Consider the following 22453-nt stretch of genomic DNA (forward strand, 5'->3'; position numbering starts at 1 on the left):
GAAATAAACGAGTGAATTCTGCGAATACTCTAACAAGTCGCAACCCACCACAGCTTTTATTCGTAAGGGATTTTATTAAATGACAATCCTGAACAAGATGACATGGCAACACCGCTCTCAGACTGCAGTCAGCCAATGAGAAGAGCCGCTCTGAAATGCAGCGCTCTGATTGGTTACTGACAGTTTACGTTTTCCCTTTGGAATTAAATCTACTGCAATGTTTGTAATAACCAGCATTTGTTTACAACATAATTTTTAAAAAAAGTTTCTGTTAGATCTTGTAATAAAAATTGAGTAATCACATTAATTCTGAATCACAGTTCATCAAGAAAGAGTGTCACAATAATGACCATTAAAAAAAAAGGAGGGTGACAAATGACGTAACGTTAGACCTATATAATTGTGGTTTCTAATCAGTTCTTTTAATTGAAAGTATGATGTTCTGTGTGTTTCTAAACAATGTTTCTAGCGAAGCACTTCCGCAGTGTTTCCGTGACCCCACACTGCTGTTTCTGAGAGGAGAAAGTTGGTTGGTCAGAGAGGAAAACACGTCGCTGCTCCGGAACAAGCTTCAGCAGCAGCTCCCCAACAGCATCTTCCAGCCCTCAGAGTAAGACACTTCTAATCTACGTTACTTTCACATTCGCTTTGCATTTAACGTTATAATATTATAACGCCAGGGAACCAGGTTTTCTACCGTGTTCCTAAACTCCTAAATCATGTCTAAAAGCTACGTTTTTTCGAAGCAAAGATACACAACGTCAAGCGTCTGCTATACACATTACACATAGAGGAGAACGTCGCTGCTGAGTAACGTTACTTGCAAGGGCGAAAATGCTGCAATAACGCGTACAGTCCGTGGTAAACGATACCACTACAACGTTAGCCATCAACATTTCATCTCTAAGAATATGGTACAATAAGAACGTTTCATTCTCCCCCGCCTTAAGTAAAACCTGACCCTAAAAATCTTAGAAATGATCCGAGGACACGCAGAATCGGGTGGACGTGATCGAGGAAGTGCGACTGGATTGTAATGTGACGTGTCGAATAATGACGGACCAAAGGGGCTGAGCACAAATGTATTTCCCACATATACACTCAGAGAGAGCCACGTAATTACTTCACCTTGTAATATAACACACCGTCTCTTTTGAGCAATAAATAAACGCGCGAGTAAAGGTCGACGAGCCGTTTATTTACTCTGCGTTATTTGATATTCAGTGGGAGGAGAGAGAAAGCGAGAGGTGGTTCATTTCTAAGCGCGTGAACGCCAGAGGAAAAGCACTCTTGAACAGAATGAGAGAATCGATCAGCTGACCTTCTGTCTCGTTATTACTACTACCAATAAGTCTCGAATCCCGGCAGGACTCTCTCTGTGTTGCTGGTTTTCCCATTATTTAAACGGGATTGGAAATATTTATCCGAACTGCATTTTATAGAGTTTAGAGGACAGAGACAGAGATGTCGCTTTACGTTGAAGGTAAGAATGTTCATAAGTCCTTGTTTTGCTGTTTTATACTTGCTTAATAAGTACTTTTAAGGTTATACTGGTTCTCTAGATATAGCTTAATTAGATGAGACTTACTGGTATCTAGTGATCAAACTGGATCTTACTGCACCATGTACAAGCTGTCAGTTGAATTCTGATGAGAGTGGGAGCTGAATGGACCCCTCAGTTACTGCTGACTGATACACTGGGAAAGTTGCAGAAATGGAAGGGTTTATAGAGAGCATTTTGTAAAGACTGTCGGCCCATTCCTCGCTTTGGTTTGGCTGTCAGAGGTCTGGTTCGCTGACAGCTATGCATCTGGCTTGACAGTGTCTGTAATTTAAAGAGATTTTACATTAAGCATGATTACAGGGGATAGGCTCCACTGTATCGCTCTCCACTGACTGAGGTTTTGTGACTGTTTGCTTTCAGCAGTGTTTCGGATGTACAGTGGGGTCCAAAAGTATGAGGTCACATTGACAATCCATGATTTTCCATCTAATTTAAAAAAGTTTTAGGACTTTGAAAATAATATAACGAAACATTGTGGTATACACTGTTCAAACTTTTGGGCTTAGTAAGATTTTTTTAATAGTTTTTAAAGTTTCTACAAAGGCTGCATTTATTTGTTCAAAAATACATTTAAAAACATAATACTCTGAAATGTTATCTATTTAAATATGTCAAATTGTTTTTGAGCAATAGCGTAAATCATTAAGAGGATTCTGCTCCATTTATGAGTCACTATCAAATAAGCCAGTTTGTGAAACTAACAAAGAAGGGATCGGAGACGTCACATCGGTGACTGACAAATTGGGAATCTCGCTAGGGAGACCAATGCACTTTGAGTGTAAACTTAACAAGCCAGTGCACATCCAGCTGCCACTGATCACAGCGTGAGTATAAGCAAAGTCACTTTAAGATAGTATATAGGTATTCTATAGACTTTGGTAAGTAGGCAGCCGGTGCAGCACATAATCCGGTTTTCGCTGAGGAGCCGAGCCGGTGACCTGGCCGCTCAGCGGTGGTACAGCAGCCTTGGCGACGAGACGTGACATCTTCGTTTCCTCCTTCAGGGAACGAGGGTTACAATTAGTGGTCGACCAATATTGTTTTTTTTTTGACTGCCAATATCTTGGAAAGCAGGAGGGCCGATAGCCTATATAAAGCCAATATATATATATTTTTTTAATATTTAAGAAATTTGAAATAATTTGACAATGGATTAAAAAATCCAATAAAGTATGTGTAAAATAAATATACTTATACTTTAGATGACAAAGTATTTTTCACAAATAAATATTTAATACAAATATAATTAAAAAGGAAATAGACACTGTAACCAACAGGGTACTCAGTATTCTGGTAAGTTTGTGTGCATTGGGAATCATATTTTTCAAATAAAGCAAGGGTAACACTCATTTTACATACAGCACACAGAGAAAATGACATGAGTATGACAGAGGGCAAATGCATAAAGCACAGCATAATTTAGTTTAAACAGTAAGCATAGATATAGATATAAATAAGTTAGAAAGAGTCAATATTCATAGAGCGAAGATTAATTTGGTTTAACCTGATCATGTGATCTCAAAGCTAGATTCGACTAAGTTTGCAAGGTTTGAGAAATTAAATGTTCATTAGTCATTTCAAAAATTTGTTTAAATGATATAAATGGGTATGTGCTTAATGCTGACGGCAAACGAGAAAGTATTATAATGTTTGCCTTTCTATTACTAATAATATAAAAGCAATCATTATAATATTTTTGTTTACATTAATTCCTTTGTTTAACTGTTCTATCAGATTATTAGACAGACTTCTATCCGTATTAAACAGAACTGTTAACGACGACAGTAAACGAGAGGGAGAATGTGAGCTCTGTCCTCTCATGTGCTGCCTTTCTCAGCACCGTCAAAATAAAAGTCAGCCTCGAACACATCGGCCAAGCAGAAAAACTTATCGGCCAATGCCGATATTAGAAAAATGCCAAATATCGACCTTGGCGATATATTGGTCGACCACTAGTTACAATAACTAACTGAGATGTTCCCTTTCAGTCGGTCACTCTCGACGTCACGTCGGTGACGACGAATTGGGAATCCATAACAAAGCGCTATGGATGCTGCCCCTTCCAGTGTCCTGTGCGAGCTGCCTGGGCCCCTTTTTGGTTTAGCCTCTGAAATTGTTTCAGTGGGATCGAATGAATCCAAGCAGTTCAGCACCGACCGCACACGTTCCTCTGTGAGGCGTGCTGTATGTTCGACCGAATCCAACCCCATATTGAGGAAAGGGATCCTCTGCGTCTGGGAGAGTTTGCTCTTTTTCCACTTGACCCGAAGGCCCAACAGGCTGAGGTGCACGAGCACCAAATCCCTGTCCTCCCACAACTGATCCCGAGACTGTGGTAGTATGAGCCAGTCGTCGAGATAGTTGAGGATGCGAACACCCTGCTCTCATGGGAACAAGAGCCCCCTCCAGTGCTAGCCAATCTTTCAGATACCGTACAAGCGGGACCAGCGGGACCACCGATGTACCCGCAGTGGGGCAGCAAGGTGGAATGCAGGGACCCGGTATGGGCAGCTTGTGGACCGACTGAAGCAGGGTCTGAGTGTGTTGTACAATGCTTACCTGGTTCCAAGGTTGGGCAGAGGATGCGTGAGTAGGGCCTTTGATGATGCTCTCGAACCGCCCACTGCTGCCCGCTGACGACAGTGGAGGATGAGTGTGATCCGGCTACGAACCATTCACAACTCTCCGTGCCCTCTTGAGACCCAGAGATATAGGAAGTTGCTCTTTTGTTGAGTGTTTGGGTACCAAAAACAAAACCAGTCATCCAACCTTGAGGGCTCTGGACATGGTGGAGGTTTCCACTCGAGCCCCACCCTCTCGGCAGCCCGGGAAAGCATAGCCATCATCTCCGGATCTGACTCGGGCCTTGCTACCATCTTGGAGGGCGGCAGCGCAGCTGAATCTTCCTCTCCAATAGCTCAGGCTCGCCCTCCAATGCAGCAATCGAGATCTGATCGTCGGGAGGAGCCCCAAAGGATACAGCTGGTACGCTCTTTGTGGAGAGCCCAGTGCATTCCTTAGGGAGCTTGGCTGGCTGTGAAGTGCAAGAGGAGTGGCGGCCCCTGGCAGGTTGGTTCCTCGGAGGGGTTGCCGCCACTGTGATCCTCAAACCGCCCAAGCTACTGCCAGAAGTACTCCTCCCTTGCCTTCTGCCAGTAAGAGTACTAGATCGTGGCAGAGGCAACAGAACTCCACTCCTTTCGAGGTAGTGGAGCCGGGTCCGCAACTCCGAGATGGACGGATCTTCCTGCAATGGGAATATGACTCATCCACGAATGCCACTTCAATTTGCTTAATGCCCAGGCATGTGAGGGAGCGATCGTGACCATCACCCGGTGCCAGATAACGACCGCATCCAGAAATGCACGGGTGAAATACCATCTTTAAAAACGTCTTTAAAAAGACGTTCATCCGTGAATGCTCTTTTAGGATTGCTCTTTTAGTTGTGCTGAAGCACACAGGGGAGATGGCCGCCGCAACACCACAGGGGGTAGTGCAGCCTGTAGCTTGCACCCACTCAACAAAGGTTGAACAACCCACTGTCGCGCCGTAACACCCGGACAGAGAAGCTCCTTTAGAGCCCTGACTCATTCGTTGCACCCACTCAACAAATGGCGCAAACACAATGTGGCAGGAGCTGAACGAGGCGTTTATAGACGCGAAACACCGCTCGGCTCTGAAGCAAAAAGCCCTGATTATGGCGTCAATTCGCACTGCACCAGCCTGAACTTTGGCCTCAGGAGTCACTCATTCAACATGGGAGGAACGTGATATTGTCAGTGAGCAGTCAGCGGCAGCTGGATGACCATTGAATAAAGGCCGCATGCCCACTGCATTGGCTCGTTTAGTTTACATGCTCGATACAATCACTAGATTGGTCTCTCTGGCGCATATTTTGAGTTTCCCAATTTCGTCGACTACATTTCCACCAACGTGATTGTCCGAGAGTGACCGACTGAAATGGCATTCGCGTCTGTTGTTATAGAATCAGTCGGTCTTCAAAATACAAAATAGACCGCGAATTGAACTCTGGCGAGATTCCCAATTCGTCGACCACCGACGTGTTGTTTAGATTTTGTTACTGAAGGGGGTTGTGTTGTGTGTTGTTATTCAATGTGAGTTGAGAACTAGTGTTTGTTCACTGTGAGTGACAGTGTTTGTTAAGTGACTTATTATATGAAGCATAATAAAAACTGTAAATTAAAGTATAGATAATGTTTAGTTTTATTTGTAGTTTTTTTTGTTGGTGTTTTGGATAATGTGTTAGATTGTTTAACTGGACAGTGTTTTCAGCATTCAAAAGCACAAATACAAATTCTGAGAAAAACAGAAATGGTTTAATTTTTAAAGTGCCAGCTGACACTATCATTTAACTGGATTTTAAGTGACACATGCCTGGAAGAATGTTAGCAGTTAAATTTTTGGAATACTGGCAGAAGAATGAATTAAATGGGTGCATACGAATGAAATGTGGTCAAGCAGGATTTAATCAGGTAGTCAGAGCTGTGCCACACAAGGTAGCGCACTTGCTTGTGACATAAGAGCTGTTGTCTTAAGGACATTTGTAAAAAAAAAATTAAGGAAATGTATTTACTAGGGCTGGACAATAACTCAATATCAATATGTATCATGATATAAGTATTTATATGAATGTATCTCTGAAGGGAACCGACTGTCTTCAGAAAAGTTGTGATGGCATATTCATTTTATCTGATAAAGAAGCGTTCATAAGAAGAGCTGCTTTGATTACAGCCGATACTGGAGAAACCGCTGGTTCTACCGCACTCACAGCGCCTCCTGCTGGCAGACAATCACTTTGCATTCAAGTCCGTATCCAGCAACATGTTTTTTTTCTCTGCAGCAACTCAGAGCACTTTTCAGACTCTTTATACTGCTAAAGCACATTTTCAATCTATAAGAATAATCAGCTTTTGAAAAGTTTTTGAACAGTAAGATTTTTAATGTTTTTTTTTTATTTGTTGTTGTATAATGTTTTTCTTTTAAATAATTATTCTGCTCAGCAAGCCTGCATTTATTTGATCCAAAGTACAGCAAAAACAGTTAAATTTTGAAATATTTAACTGCTTTATTTTAAAATGTAGTTTATTCCTGAGATAAAAGCTGAATTTTCAGCATCTTTACTCCAGTCTTCAGTGTCATATGACCCAGAAATCATTATAAAATGCTGATTTGCTGATTATCAATATTTAAAACAGTTGAGTACATTTTTTTTAGGATTCTTTGATGAATAGAAAGATCCAAAGATCAGCATTTATCTGAAATAAAAAGCTTTTGTAACATTATACACTGTTCCATTCAAAATCTATTTCAGATAAATGCTGTTCTTCTGAACTTTCTATTCCTCAAAGAAACCTGAAAAATTCTACTGAGCTGTTTTCAACATAATCATATATTATTTTTGAGCAGCAAATCAGAATATAAGAATGATTTCTGAAGGATCATGTGTTTGGAGTAATGATGCTAAAAATAGAGATTTGAAATCACAGAAATAAATTACATTTTAAAATATTTCCAAATATAAAACAGTTATTTTAAATAGTAAAAATATTTCAAAATGTTACTGTTCTTGCTGTATTTTGGATCAAATAAATGCAGGCTTTCTCTCTTTTAAAAAACATTAAAAATCTTACTATTCAAAAACTTTTGACTGGTAGTGTATATTAGCCTATAGTTTGAAGTTAAAGATATTAATATTAATTAGGTGAGTCTGAGATGATTATTTGAGTGGTTTCACATTTATTGTTTGTATGAAGGCTATTTTTTTGTTATGTATATTAGTGTTTATTTTGATTTTTTGTTTTTATGGCGTTCTTGGCAGTTTTTATATCTTTTATAATTGAATTATCGATTGTATTATATCGTATCGACCGAAATTAAGAAATATATTGTGATATAAATTTTGCCCATATCGTCCAGCCCTAGTTTGAACACACCGACTTCAATGATACTATTGAAACTATCAAAATAACAGTATGGGAATTATGTAGGGACCTATATTTTTTAGTGTCTTAGTCTATTTATATTTGTCTACAAAACGAGTAATCAAGAAGCTTCAAGTATTTAAGCATAAGACATTAGATCAAATGATTTTTAATGATAAAAAGAAACATAAATTCAATCACTTTTGGCCTGTACTGGTAGGTTGTTCATCGGCCTGCTACAGATTTCTTTCTGGAAAACTGCTCACTGAACTGTCTTTTAGGAAGGTCAGGTTTTTTCATTGTGAAGTTAATGTGAAAACTTTAACATTAAGGTTTTGGCTTTAATCGTAGGTCTGAGTAAAGAGTTACAGAGCAACACCAACAAGATGGCTCAGTTTCAGGAAGTGATGCGACAGCAGCTGGAGAGCTCTATGCACACCGAGCTGGAAAAACTCTTGAGCACAGCCAAAGGTGCAAAAGCTGAGGTGAGATACAAGCTCACAAACAACACATTTTTGGAAAAATTCAGCTAACTGATTTACCTTTTTATTATAATGAAGATTTATGTACACTACCATTTAAAAGTTTGGAGTCTGTAAGATTTTTTTTTAAATGTTTTTGAAAGAGGTCTTGTAACGAAGTCTGGAGGCGATCCCTCTCCATGTAAAACAAAACTGCTGTCATGACTGGAATTTTATTCTCAAGTGAGCATACATCATTTTAAACATTTTTCAAAAGTACACAAATTTCTTTGTGTAGAACTTGTTAATGAGATGAACAATTTCTGCGTGCACTTTTAATTAGAAATAGAAATCATAATTTATTTATTATAAAAATGAGAGAAAAAATTAGGAGCAGCTGTTGAATGACATGCCAGTGTGACAGGAGAGATTTCATTGCACTGCTGAGCTAATGTTTAATTAGTCTCACCATGAGACTAACTTTGACATGATGCAACTTCTCTCTTCAACCCCTACCCACTTCCTTCAGTTCATTTTTCCCCCTTCCTTCATTTTCCTTTTTTCACCAAATGTCTCCATTTTGTCAAGTTGAGAAGGTCAGAAAGCAAAACTCTGTGCTGCTTGGCGATCCACCCCAGTATTTCCTCAGCACCATATGGTAATAATCAGCCTAGCCGTCATCACAGTGACACATACTGACCGCCTGTGTCCCTCCCTCTCCATTACACACAGACTCCCGTAATCCCACCCAAACATTTACTGCCAAATGACGTACTAAAATCCACACCCTGCTAGCTCAAATAAAGTATGATAAGGAGATGTGAAGATGTCCTCAGATTACAATTTACATAGTTGCACCTCTTTTATGAAGACATCCATGTGTATGCCTATAAAATGTCACTCTACCATTTAATGTAGCTAAGTATGAGAGATTGTAGTTATAGTTGTAGTATTTTGATTATATTATATTGTTATAACATTTAAAAAAAATATTTTTTAAATTGAGGTTAGTTTTCCTTAAGTACTGTAGTTTTGGTTTTGAGAATCAATAAATTTTCAGTATTGTGACAACCCTAAATCTATATTATTTTCTAAATGCGTTTCATTAAGTGCCACTTAATACTAAAGTGTTTACTGTTGTTCTTTTTTGGTCAATATTGCCTCACAAGCTTCTTTTCAGGTTTATTTATCAAAGTTACTCTTTGATTAGAGTGCAGAGTTATTGAACTTCAGATTCTCAGCAGGCACAAGGAGTTTATGGATTTTCATCAAACAGGTTTTATTTATAATGATGTGCACAGTGAGAGGCCTGAGGACCCAGTGATCTTTCACAGCAGGGTGTTAATTATTTCACAAGCCTTTAGGAGTTTTAATTGGCAGACTATACAAAACAAGACTAGAAAGTTATGCTGGCAGGTTGTTTTTTATGCTGAAAAAATGTGGTTTTTTTTGTTTTGTTTTGTTTTGCAGACTAGAATCATCACAAATGTGTGATTCAGTGGAGGAAGGTGACAGCCGATGCCCTTAAAAATGTTAATGTAAAAAATATTTAAAGGCAAATGTAAAAGTTTAAGTACTGATAATTAAAAATGCATATTGTCTAACCGCTATTATATAAATATCTTGGTCAGGCCTGGTGATGCATACTCTGCCAAAATATCTAGAGGTTGAGTTTAAATGACTGAAAATTATTGGTTTCTCAGAAGGAGAAAAAGTAAGGACCTTCCTCAATAATTAATTTTTGCCTGCTCTCTTCCTCAGGTGTCTAAGAAGGACTTTGAAGGCTTTAGGAATTTATTCCACCGATTTCTGCAGGTGAAGGGACCTTCAGTAGAGTGGGCAAAAATCAACAGGCCCCCTGAGGACTCGGTAAGATAAGCAAGTGATTGATTGCAACACAGGCCTAATTCTTACACTCACTCATATTACACTCATATTATTAATTTAATTTGATTGTAGACCTATAAACTGAATGTGCAGAGAAATGTATCTACAGTATACACACTTCAAGCATTAAAACAGACGGATGGGCAGTACTCAGAGCCTCTGCTTTGAGTCTCATGTGTGGAGATTAGTGTTGCCTTAGGCTCTGGGAATTAGCCAGCTGTGCATAAAAGCTACCCACATTCCAGCATTAATTAATTTGCATGACATTCATACACTTCTAGTATCCAGTTTATGGGTCCAGTTAGACCAGTTACAGTATTAACCTGTAGATAGACCTAGTATGAATGATTGTGTGTGTGCAAGGAAAATTATAAATAAAGCTTCAAAATTGATTTGTCTTTGGGCAAGGGAGGGTGTAAGGAAGACAAACCATGAACAAAAGTGTCTCCTAATTTGATTTGGCTGTGTGTGTGTGTGTGTGTGTGTGTGTGTGTGTGTGTGTGTGTGTGTGTGTTTCACATAAAGAATCCAGTGTTGGTCTTCTTTCCTCTGGGTCTCTGATGATTATGCAATGCAGTGCTCTAAGAGCCAGAAACCCTGAAATGTTTGATACTGTAAGGTCCACGCACTTGGTCCAACAGCGGTATCCAGTGCTGGCTGAAGGGTTCATGTGTGTTCAGTCTTTACAGCGCACAAAGTTATTCAGTTTAAGTTCAATTCTAATCTGACTCCATTTTATTATCTAATCTGACTCTGGTTTAGTATGACCTCGAATTTAGGTTGAAAGGCAAATTGGTTGTTTTTCTGTTTCTAATTATTATTATTCTTCTGACATTTGATTATTCTAGTTAACTCTTTACTTTATATTTACTCGTTCATTAGGAATGTATGTCGCTCAGGGTGTATCACGCCAGCCGATAAACGTGTACCCCACGATCACAAACTCTCCAGTCTGATCATTAGTCAGAGGTTATGACTTACTATTTAATAGACCAATTTATGTTTGTCATTCTTTAAATAGTGGTTTTGTTTAGCCCCTTACAGTCACCCATGTAACAACTTAGTTAAAGCTCAAACAATAATCAGAGGTTATGTCTAGCACTGTGAAATATGCTATTCCAATTGTGTTTTACCTAGCCACCTATAATTAATCTAATTATATAACAACTTGAATATAGTGAGACAATAACCAGAGGTTATGGCTAGTACAATGAAATATGCATGAACTATGCTAATACTTCAATAGTATTTTGTCTAGCCCCCCATCATAATGCAACTGCATAGCAACTTAACTAAAGTCAAGCAGTTAGTCAGAAATCTAGAATCTCACCTGATATCTAGTATGTACTAACCCTGGAAGCAGATTTGTGGTAACATACCCCTTCACTTAATCTACTTGAGAAAATATTTCCAGAGTAAGTCCGAATAAATCAAATGTAACAATTAAAATCAGTCAGGTAAAAATGTATTATGCCAATTACATAGCCAATTCAAAGATATCAAATTGATACAAAACATCAGATTCTCAAAGATGAATCTAAGAGTAAGATGCATACCTGGCTTTTAGAAAAATACATGGTATGAAGTGTGTGGACACACTTCATGCTATGGGCTCTTTCTGGCTACAGAGGCCCCGACCCTTTTGCTGTAGTCCTTTCAATACAACACCAAGATAAAACATCCCCCAAATGGAGGTATGTACAAAGAATTAGAATTTGCATTAACTCAGGTCCCAGACCTGGGTATCTCTTAACTCTTAGGATCTGTAATATCTTTTAGTCTACTTTTGTAAGAACATTGTACCAGTTGCACTGAGACATTTCAAATGATACCAGACATGACTGTTAGTTCACTTTTTTTTGAGCAGACTGAGTAGAAGGAATGATGGGTGAAGAGATTTAGGGAAGGGAAGGAGGTCTCCTGCACCTCCACTCTGTGGGGTGTCTCGAAGATGCCTGTGTAAGTTTGTATTGTCTGTTTCTCAGGAGATCAAAGTATCTGAGGTTCTTTCATCCTTACAGTACTATAGTCTGCACCATATAGCCAGGTTATCTGAGCAGGATATTAAATGCATTGCTCCAGAAATTCCTGTTTTAACCACACTTACAAGACAAGCACTGAAACCAAGATCCCTCCAACTCCTTCCAGAAAGAGTGATGTTGACAGACCTTTGTGCGTATGTTTGTGTGCATGCAAATTTAAGGATATTTGGAGAAGGTGAGGTTGTTACATGTTACATAGAAGAGAAATTCCTGCAGTTCTGCATTATGTACAGAAAATGCTGTAATATGTTTGGTTGGGACTTTAGGGATGGGCTGTCTGTGTTTTCTCTCATTGTAATTTAAGGGTGTGTCATTGTGTGTATATCCACATGTAAAACTTTCTTTGACAAAAAATGCTAATTCACTGTTAACATCTGCTGGGTGTATAAAGGCTTACCAGTCCTCGCCTGATGCCATATAATCTCTAGATCCTGTGACATCACGTCTTATGTTTGCTGTAATAATGATAAGTGTTGTCCCAGTAGATATATTATACACAAGATAAGTGGCTGATTGACTTTTTAGCTCAGCTACGATTTATTTATTTATTTCAGAATTTTAACACAAAACACATAAAACTCATAGAAACAATACATTTATTTGTTTTTATAAATTGTATATAGAATATGTGAACTGCTTTAATATAAAATGTTTTTACATTAGCATCAGAAAAATAAATGTAGATTTTAATATTATCCAATTTACATATATAAAAAATGTACAATTAATTTATTATGATTGAAATTTTCAGTAATATATAATGTAACCCAGTAATAACTGTATTCATTTCAAAAACTTAAGAAGGAAAATTATATATATTTAAAAATATTACTTAATTTTTTTTTATAGTTTTCATCTCATTCTAACTTTCTAAGACATTCTTGGTGACATATTTACATCAGCTTAATCAGTAACAACTGTGTTCAATCACAGAAAAAAAAAGTTTTTGTTTGCAAGACATAAATACATTCTTGTTGACAAAGGTAAGGTGTATTGAGAATGCTGCACTGGTCCAAGGGCATCGTATTTCCAAGCACTATCTGCAGGGAAAGATTTCCTAAATAGTGTTTCATAATTTGCATGCATCTGTAGAAAGTATACCTTCTAGTTCAAGACTTCTCACCTCAGTTCATTACAGTAAATACTCCAGAATCCAGATTTAAAAATGCTCTGCTGCATACCAATTAATGTTCTTAATGTAATTTTTAGCTTTTAATGCCTCTATGAACCTTCAAATACTGCCATCAGCCTCTCTTTCTGCAAGATGGAGAAGCTCTTCTAATGTGCTTATGATGCAAACAGACTTGGAATTGTGACTTTCTGACTGAGCTAATGAGACTGTGGTCTTGTGATGCTGTGGGATCTTTGAGAGGTTTTATTGAATCATTCTGGGTCTCAAAAGCAATAGAAAAACAACTCCAATGCTGCTTTATTTGAAGCACACACAAGATAAGCGACAGTACATAAAAGAAACAAGGAAATATAGACAACCTGAAAAATAAGACTTAAGCCGCATCACCACCACCACAACAATTACAACAACACCTGATCAGAGATTAAAGACACAAGGCATGAGAAAACAAGTTTCGATCTAAATATATTTAAATATATTCATATGTGTATGAACACTGAATAAATTGCTACAGTTTACACAAGAATAACTATGTATGATTTATGCAGAAATTTGTTCTACTCATATTTTATGAATAAGGCTCATAGACAGTGATTAGTATGTGAACAGCACGCAGGAGAACACAAACGTGGTAAATGCAGTATTGATAAACTGGTAGGACTTTTTTAGCAAACACTTTTATTCAAAATGTGAGATGCAAGCAGAAACAATAATCTGAAGGAGTCAAGCAATACAGGTTATGTTTGTATCAAATTTGTGCAAGAACATAGTATTGCAGTGCTCATATAATGTAATTTTATTAAGTGCTAAAAGGAAAATTTGTTCAGATTATATCAACATTAGAGACTGACAGAGATGTTACACCACTAGGCATTATTGTTACTCCTTCTCTGTAATGCTACTGAATCACCATTAACACATTCACATATATCACTGCTATTACTGATTGATTTTCAGTCATGAGTATTAATGGATGGCATTATAAATGTGTCTGCAAATGTTTGTTTGTAGGCCATAAAAATGCAGTCAGTATAGAGGATCATTTTTAAACCAATTATTGTATACAATAAGACATTAACACTGCGATACTCCTGTTTTTATTTCATCTGATCACTGTGACTTCATATGGCTGTATCTAATCACCTGATGACCAGGAATCTACAGATGATTTTCACATTTTTTAACAGCAGAATTCTATGGAATGGAATTCAGTTCTTTGGTCACAGATTCTGAACTGAAGAATAGAAAAGTTCAGATTTCATGGATCCAGTTCAGAGTTCAGAAATGTCATTAATGGATCTGATCATGACAAATAGTAATTCTATCTATCAGGATGTGCTATACCAAGATTAAGGTTGAACTGTTTCTGTATTGTGTCAGTCAGCACTGTGATAGACATGACATGTGAAATCTTTAGAATCAGCTGCATTTTGGTTTGTGCTTCACAGGTTTTGGGGGGGAAATTATGCTTTCATTTCATCTTTACACCCCTCTTACACAGACACATCTGTCCTGACTTCAGTGCTTTATTTGCAAACATTTTCTGTGATATTCTAATTTTGCGCATAATTTAAATTTGCTACTTTGGATGGAAACATAGCTAGTGTGTTTATGTCATGGAAAATGCTGTGTGATGGATATACTACGTTCCATTCCTTTCTTTGCTTCATGTTTGTTTCATCTGTTTGTCATAATATCATAGTGGGCCATTGTGCTCTGAATTTAAGTGTAAATGTGTGGTGATATTTTATTGGTATCTGACTCATCAGTGATGTCTCCTGGTCACATGGCCCTCTGGCAAACAAGAGTAGTGAAGTAAAAGTGAAAGGCTCTTTTCTTTCATAAACACATACATCATCTCTCTCTTCTCGTCTTTCTGTCTCTGTACTATTGATCCAGCGGTTGGACTGTTTATTTGGTTAAACATGGTCTTTTTTGCCTCTCGGAGAAATGTTGTGTTTGCACAATGTGTGTTGTGGTTGTTTGGTGTATTTGAAAATGATTCTTGATGATTGATCGTAGACACAATATAACGACACTAACTAACCTTAACATTTGACTTCTGACCCCTTAGTCAGATTTTTTTTGTAAGAATCATCCAATGAGATGAACACACACACACACACCCCAATAGCAACAGCATCTGTATGAAATTTAGAAACTTCATTGTAGTCACTGGATGAATCATTTATGAACTCCAGTATAATATAATCCAGAACATTGAACTTAAACTTTCAGAGGGTAATACAATGTAAGCATGTCCTGACTGACAGTTGTTTGTCTTTCTTGTCTTTCTTTCAGATCCAGCCATTTGACAAAATCAAGGCAAAGGGTCTACCAGACAACATAGCAGACAGTCTGAATAAGCTGGTGGTGGTGAAGCTGAATGGAGGTCTGGGAACCAGCATGGGCTGCAAAGGGCCCAAGAGCCTTATTAGCGTCCGTAACGAGAACACTTTCCTGGATCTAACAGTCCAACAGATTGAGGTTTGTCATATGATACCGAAAGCTTGAAGTTTCACACATAGAGGTCTATAACATCTTCCTGTTAATCTCAATGACAGTTGTTCAGCGTGGGCTAAAGTGGCCATGCTAATTAGCCAAACATTGCCCCTTTGGTTTCAACAAGTTTGTTAGTTCCCACAAAATAGACAATTTCCTTCCTGCATAATTTGATTTATGTAACCCACATTTGGTTTAAAAAGATGACACTACAATTCTATGATTTTTTTTTCCATAGCACAATTTGCAACATAATATCTTTCTAATATTCTTCAGGTGTTTTTATCTGTAGGGAATGCACATTCAATTATTTTATTTTTTTAAATCCATCTCAGATAAAAAAAACTTATCAGATTTGTACCCAAAGAAATATAAAACACTCCAGATGGGGAAAACAGAGCAGCTGTCTGAGAGATTTGAAAGTGAGCAAATAGACCTCCACCCATAGATCTTAAATCACAAACATATGTTCCTCTGTCTTTTCCTTCTCTTGCTTTCTTCATCTACAGCTGTACAACACAGACACATTCCTTCATTTATACAGAATGAGCATTTTAAACCAGCAGCAACAGGCTCTGTGCTAGTTATTTTTCTCAGTGCCATGGACTGAACGATAGGTAGTGAGCATGAAAGAGAACTTGGGGTGAAACAGAGAGGGCTGTGTTCTGGGCAAGAGGGGAAAAAAAGATAGGGGCCAAATACTGAGCCCTGTGGGACGCCCTTACTGAAGAACATTCAGCTCAGTGTCTCTTCGACAGACCGTTTACCTGCCTCATGTCGTCAGATATCCCACTCACTGAATAAGGCCTATTAGTACATGTAAATGGGTAATCTGTCCTTCTCTCAGAAATACAGACTGTCGTTTCTGTACTTGGCAGGCCTTTAGCAAGACCTTAGGCCAGTGTGTACCATTTGGTTTCTCTCTAGGCTGAGATTTATGGGCATAAATTCATTACAGGAAACTTACTTAAAACATGTCAACACATCCAACAGTTTCTGAAAGAGGATTATGCACTCATTTTAATAATTTCAGTGAGAACTTTGTAGTTATTTAGAGTATCATTAACCATTAACACAGGGAAATTAAATAGTTTATTTGTGGCTAAATCTTCAATTAGGGTAAGTTTTAAACTAGTTTCATTCTGTTACTAATTATGTTTTTTCTGAGTTTTAAGACTGATGAAACTTTAAATTTGACAGATTTTCTCAGTTTTGAACTTGCGCAAGATAGGTAATGTCAGTTTGTGATACACTGAAAAGCATTTGCATTAATTTGGACACTTTTGTCTTTTTAACAAGGTTTCTGTAGTTTGTCTGAACATTTAGAGAGTTACTGCAGAAACTGGTGTCTAGCACTATTCTTAAACTTTGATCCAAAAATACACACTTTTTTTTACTTTCAGTGTTTACTGCAGTACTGTTGATACCTTGCCAGTTCAACTAATAATGATGTTCTGATTAATTATTGACCATGTTCATTTCACCAGTGTAACTGCAGAGATTAGATTTTATATTTAGAATTATCTAGAGTTCATTCTCCCAGATAAAGCAGAATGTGCTGCAGAATGTACTAAACCTGCCAAAGTATCTGTATTAGGGTTCACAGTCATTGTTAGCTTGTTTAGAATGTTAATGGATAAAACAGGAGTTAAACTGCTGGATAATAATTTTTCTCTCTGGTCTCTTCAGCACTTGAATAAAACATATAATGCTGATGTTCCACTGGTGCTTATGAACTCTTTCAATACGGATGAAGACACTAAGAAGATCCTACAAAAATACACGCACCACGGAGTCAAGATACACACTTTCAACCAGAGCAGGTATTTAACCCACATATGCATACTTACATTTACCTGACAAGAAATCGGCTTACATTTGTTTTTAAATAAAGCTAATTAGAATTAATAAGCCTAAATTAAAATCATGCATTTTTAATATGAAATATGAAGTAATTTTATATAAAGTTTATTATTATTCCAGTTTTTTAAATTTATCTGACTTCTCTTAGTACGTATTCAGAGTATAGCTAAGTAAACAATATAACCACATATATTTACACAGTAATAATGTAACAATTATGTAGTTTAAGTACAATAAATCTCTCAGTTGATGACACATATCATTAGCTCACACATCTAAACAAAGACACAGATTGTAATTCAGGGTTTTGGCACAGACAGTGCAGGATGAACAAAAGTTGAATTTCTTCACCTTCATAATGTGTTCTGCTGAGTCTGACCCTTAAGCTGCAAACACTTTTTTTAAAACAAGATTGTTAAAAACAAGTTAAAGATTGATGAGGTTTCTAAGCAATAATGGGGATAAGTTAATATTTGATGGACTCATCAGAGCAGAAATTTACCTCAAAGCTAACAACAGATGCTCGTGGGATATGGTTACACGTGTTATTCAGAATACAGGGCTAAAAGATGGCACATATTTAGTCCTGTTTGAAGCTGAAGCTTGTGGAAGAGACAATGTGATGAAAGGATGAGGAGGAGGATGAAGGCTACATAGAACGTCAGATGTTTTCCCTGGCTTCGTTTGACCTGAATAAGCCTGAAATGCAAGAGCGAGATTTTAGAGCCCCCTTGAAAACTCATTTCCATAAGCTATGTATTTTTCGTGCCAATAAATATAAACAAGGCTTGAAATGTTTTTCCTTCTGTAAAGAGGAAACACTTTATGACACTTTATTTGAGTGTTTGCAATTATTTTATCGATCCATTTGAGCTATTTTATGACTCCTGATCTTACTGATTTTTAGCGATGCAGCTTTGGCCAATATGATAGTGATAGTAATTTTTTTTATTTTACAGACTATTATTATATTTAAAATTAATTTCAATTAGCTTTATTTTTATATTTATATTAGAATACATTAGAAATGTAGACTTTCTCTCTTCTAAATTTTCCAGGTATCCACGCATAAACAAGGAGTCATTGTTGCCGGTCGCTAAGGACATGGCTATGACAGGAGAGAATGCAGATGTGTGGTATCCTCCTGGTCATGGTGACATTTATGCCAGCTTTTATAACTCCGGTCTGTTGGAGCAGCTCATCGCTGAAGGGAAGGAGTATATTTTTGTCTCCAACATCGATAACCTGGGCGCAACGGTAGACCTGTATATACTGAACCATCTGGTGAGCCAGCCGAACGGCAAACGCTGTGAGTTCATCATGGAGGTCACAGACAAGACCAGAGCAGATGTGAAGGTGAGAGAATATTATTTGTGTGGGATATCGTACAGTAGTCCAAAACAACAGTGTGACTTTAAATTAGAGGAATTATAATTTCAACCAAACAGCCACTGCAGCCAAGTGTATTTTAAATGTTTATGAACAGGAAAAGGAAAGGACAGGAAGGTGACAGATGGTAAAACAGGGCCAGTGATTCTTTATTAATAGACTCTGGACCAAAGCACTGTGACAAGAAATCATCTTCTTTTAGTCCAAGTTCAGTAATTTGCATTTATGTCCATAAAGTTCATTCTGAGGTAAATAGATTTTTTTCATGCATTTAAATAAATGAGTTGTATTTGTAGAGAATGAGGCTTATGCATGTTGCATTGTCATTGAATGTTGTGTGTTTGTGTTGTCCAGGGAGGTACGCTCATTCAGTATGATGGTAAGCTTCGGTTATTGGAAATCGCCCAGGTTCCCAAAGCTCATGTAGATGAATTCAAATCAGTGACCAAGTTTAAGATCTTCAACACCAACAACCTGTGGATCTCCTTATCTGCCATAAAGAGGCTACAGGAACAGAACGCCATGGACATGGAAATCATAGTCAACCCTAAGGTATGAAAACTAAAAGCTTGCAGAAACAACAGCTTGAGCATTGTGTTTTAAGACATATCAAAGTACTGCAGTCAAATGAACCTGAAATTATACAGTTTCCTTTTAAAAAGAAATAGCCAACTAGTCATTCAGGGAACCAGACATCTGATTTTCTTAATTTCTTGTTTTAATTTTCCTTTTCAAGTTTTAATTTTCCCCAATAGTCGCTCTTTATTTTTTTTTTTGTAAAGCACTATTTATAGCTGTGCACTACAAATCTCTGTTTTATTCCCCTGGTTATCCTCTCCTTTGCACTATTACTTCTGAAACCTTAGTTAAGACCCTGATTCATTTATCAGGCCACGTGGGACCCTGTAACACTGCGCTGTCCTTTGTAGAGTGTTCACTTCTGAATCAAAACACAAGCACTATAACAAGCTGATGTTGAGACTGTGTATTTGAGTGTCCTTTTTATACCAGACCCAATATCTCATCTGAGTAGTTGGGGTCTAGTTCGAGGCTTGTGTGATCAGAGAGTTTGATGGAGGGTTTTACAACTGATAAAAGTAAAAAAATAATAATAATAATTAAAAAGAACATTTATAAACAACTGAAATTGTGTTGGGTTTTCTGTTCTCAGTCCATCAGAGGAAACTAAAGAAATGAAAGGTAACCATAAGGGGTGTGTGTGTGTGATAGTTAGTTTAAAATTCTTAGAAGTGGGCTAAAAAGCTCTCTGTGAGGACATTCAGGGACTCCACAATTGGAAAAAAACATATGTATTGATATATAAAATAAAATAATTTTTCTTATTCTTGGACTGTGGCCAAACCAAACACAATACAGCGTTTTCAGTTTTCAAATGAAAGGTGATCTGTCTGTTCACACATGAAGCTGGTTATAGAAGAAGAGGTTGCTGGTTATGAAACCATATAAAAATGCTAAAGGGGTAGCATGGAGTAATTATAATATGCATTATATAAAACCAAAAGAGTTCTAAGGTATGCCCTCATTTAGATGCCAAGTGTGTGTGAACAGGGTTTCCGCAGGTCCTTAAAAAGTCTTAAATCTGATTTTAAAAATCCTACAGATACCCTGTCTAGAGTAGTACACAGTTCAGCAGAGCTCCATATTGTAGCACCATTTATCCCCCAAAGGCACAGGCTCTCATCCAGCAAGAAATTTGAGTTTGTTCTAGATTTCTTCACATCCAATCCCTCCCGCTCCTGTTCCTGTCAACCTTATACTTTTTCTGCCTGTGTGATACCAAGACCAACTGTACAATGCATTCACACTTCCTCTTAACATTACACACGTCCATTTAACATTATTGTCCTTCATAGAACAAGTATAAATATTTTCTTGACAGAAAACATAAATATGAACAATAAGTCAGCAAGAAAGGAAAATTTGCCATTCCTATTTTTCTAAATGGATGTTATTGTGAATGATTATTCCACACGTTTCATTATTATAATTTTTTTCACATTATAATTTTTTTTATCAAAATGTCGTAACTCAGCTTCTCTCTGGTGACAAATGTCAGACTTCTCCACTTATTTTAGTCTGCATAACCCGCCTTTTTCTTTCAATAGACAAACTCTCATTCAGATCTGCCTCCATCCAATCAACCACTCATGAACAGAACCAAGTCCCGCCCTTCATTTTTTTCTTTTTCAAAAATTTGTTTCAATTGGATGTACATAACAATAAAGAAGAAATGTTCTGTTCCATCTATTTTAGGTCTAATTTTATATACAGTGGGAAATATAAAAGCTTGAGACTGCACTGGAAATTTGAGGGTTGTTTCCTATTTAAACTTGCATATAAATATGTTTTAAGATTGTGAGAAATGTAATATTATTATTATTATTATTATTATTATTATTAAATATAATATTTCTAGGTCATTGATCAAATATGAACATTTGAAACACTGACTGGGTGAAGTATGAATATTCCATATAATTTGTCCATATAGTTGCTAGAAAACTGTTGTTTAAAATCGTTTTCTGCCTCTCTCTCTCAGACTATAAATGGGGGACTGAATGTCATTCAGCTGGAGACTGCAGTGGGTGCTGCCATCAAGTGCTTTGATAACGCCTTGGGCATCAATGTGCCTCGCAGCCGCTTCCTGCCTGTCAAAACCACATCTGACCTCCTACTGGTTATGTCCAACCTGTACAGCCTGGAGGCAGGGTCTCTGACCATGAGTGAGAGGCGCGAGTTTCCCACAACTCCTCACGTCAAACTAGGCAGCTCCTTCACCAAGGTACCGTACCTAATGAAGCATTCACATCAAATGATTCATTCAAATCGAATGGTGTTCCTCTCACACTGCAGTGTGTAGGCATGATCTCACTAGTGTTTCAAGACAATCAAATCTGCCAGCCAGAAACCCACTAAGATTTGAAAATGAGGACATCCTCATGATCACAGCTTTTGGATTCTCTAAAGAAAAATCTCTCACAACAGACGGGTAATATACAGTCTAATACTTAGGAAGCCTTGATCCAGTTTCCTTTTTTGTCCTTCAGGTTCAGGAATATCTCACACGATTCGAGAGCATTCCAGACATGCTAGAGTTGGATCACTTGACGGTGTCTGGTGACGTCACCTTCGGAAAGCAAGTCTCTCTAAAGGTAAGACCAAGGAACATCTGAAATAAACAGATTGCCCAATCAGACGTTTTTGAAGGGTGTTGTACAGTCTGATTATTCCTGTATTCGCAGGGAACCGTCATCATCATAGCCAACCATGGAGACCGAATCGACATTCCAGCCGGCTCTATGTTGGAAAATAAAATAGTGTCCGGAAACCTTCGGATTCTGGACCACTGACGCCTTTGTGCGGTGTGACCTGGATGCAGAATCACATGACTGACCAACACCTGTCATTGTCCTCATCATCATAACCAACCATTAGGGATGTAACGATTCACTCGACTCACGATTCGATTCACGATTTTGATTTCACGATTCGATTCGATTTGCGTTTTTTTTTTTTTTTTTTTTTTTTTTTTACAAAATGAGATTAAAACAAATTATAAATTAAATTTGTCTTTTTATTATTGCTTGGACAAAATGCTGCACATTTCTTTGTGAAATTGAAATATAACACTATAATAATATATTAATATA

General features: G+C 37.4%; 1 protein-coding gene across 2 annotated transcripts; it reads left to right on the forward strand.

Annotated features, from left to right (window-relative positions):
* The first annotated feature begins 456 nt into the window (after positions 1 to 456).
* LOC109108011 (UTP--glucose-1-phosphate uridylyltransferase-like) lies at positions 457 to 22337 on the forward strand. 2 transcript variants are annotated; one of them, XM_042774019.1, is made up of 10 exons: positions 457 to 610; positions 7858 to 7991; positions 9729 to 9836; positions 15330 to 15515; positions 17220 to 17353; positions 18452 to 18749; positions 19137 to 19334; positions 21343 to 21585; positions 21851 to 21955; positions 22046 to 22337. In XM_042774019.1, the coding sequence occupies exons 2-10, from the start codon at positions 7893 to 7895 to the stop codon at positions 22151 to 22153; spliced, it is 1479 nt and encodes a 492-aa protein (XP_042629953.1). In that variant the 5' UTR covers positions 457 to 610; positions 7858 to 7892; the 3' UTR covers positions 22154 to 22337. The 2 variants fall into 2 exon arrangements, with proteins under 2 accessions (XP_042629953.1, XP_042629952.1); XM_042774018.1 differs by lacking the exon at positions 457 to 610 and adding an exon at positions 675 to 1483.
* Positions 22338 to 22453: the final 116 nt, after the last annotated feature.

The sequence above is a fragment of the Cyprinus carpio genome, chromosome A17 (assembly GCF_018340385.1).
Source record: "Cyprinus carpio isolate SPL01 chromosome A17, ASM1834038v1, whole genome shotgun sequence".
Lineage (NCBI taxonomy): Eukaryota > Metazoa > Chordata > Actinopteri > Cypriniformes > Cyprinidae > Cyprinus > Cyprinus carpio.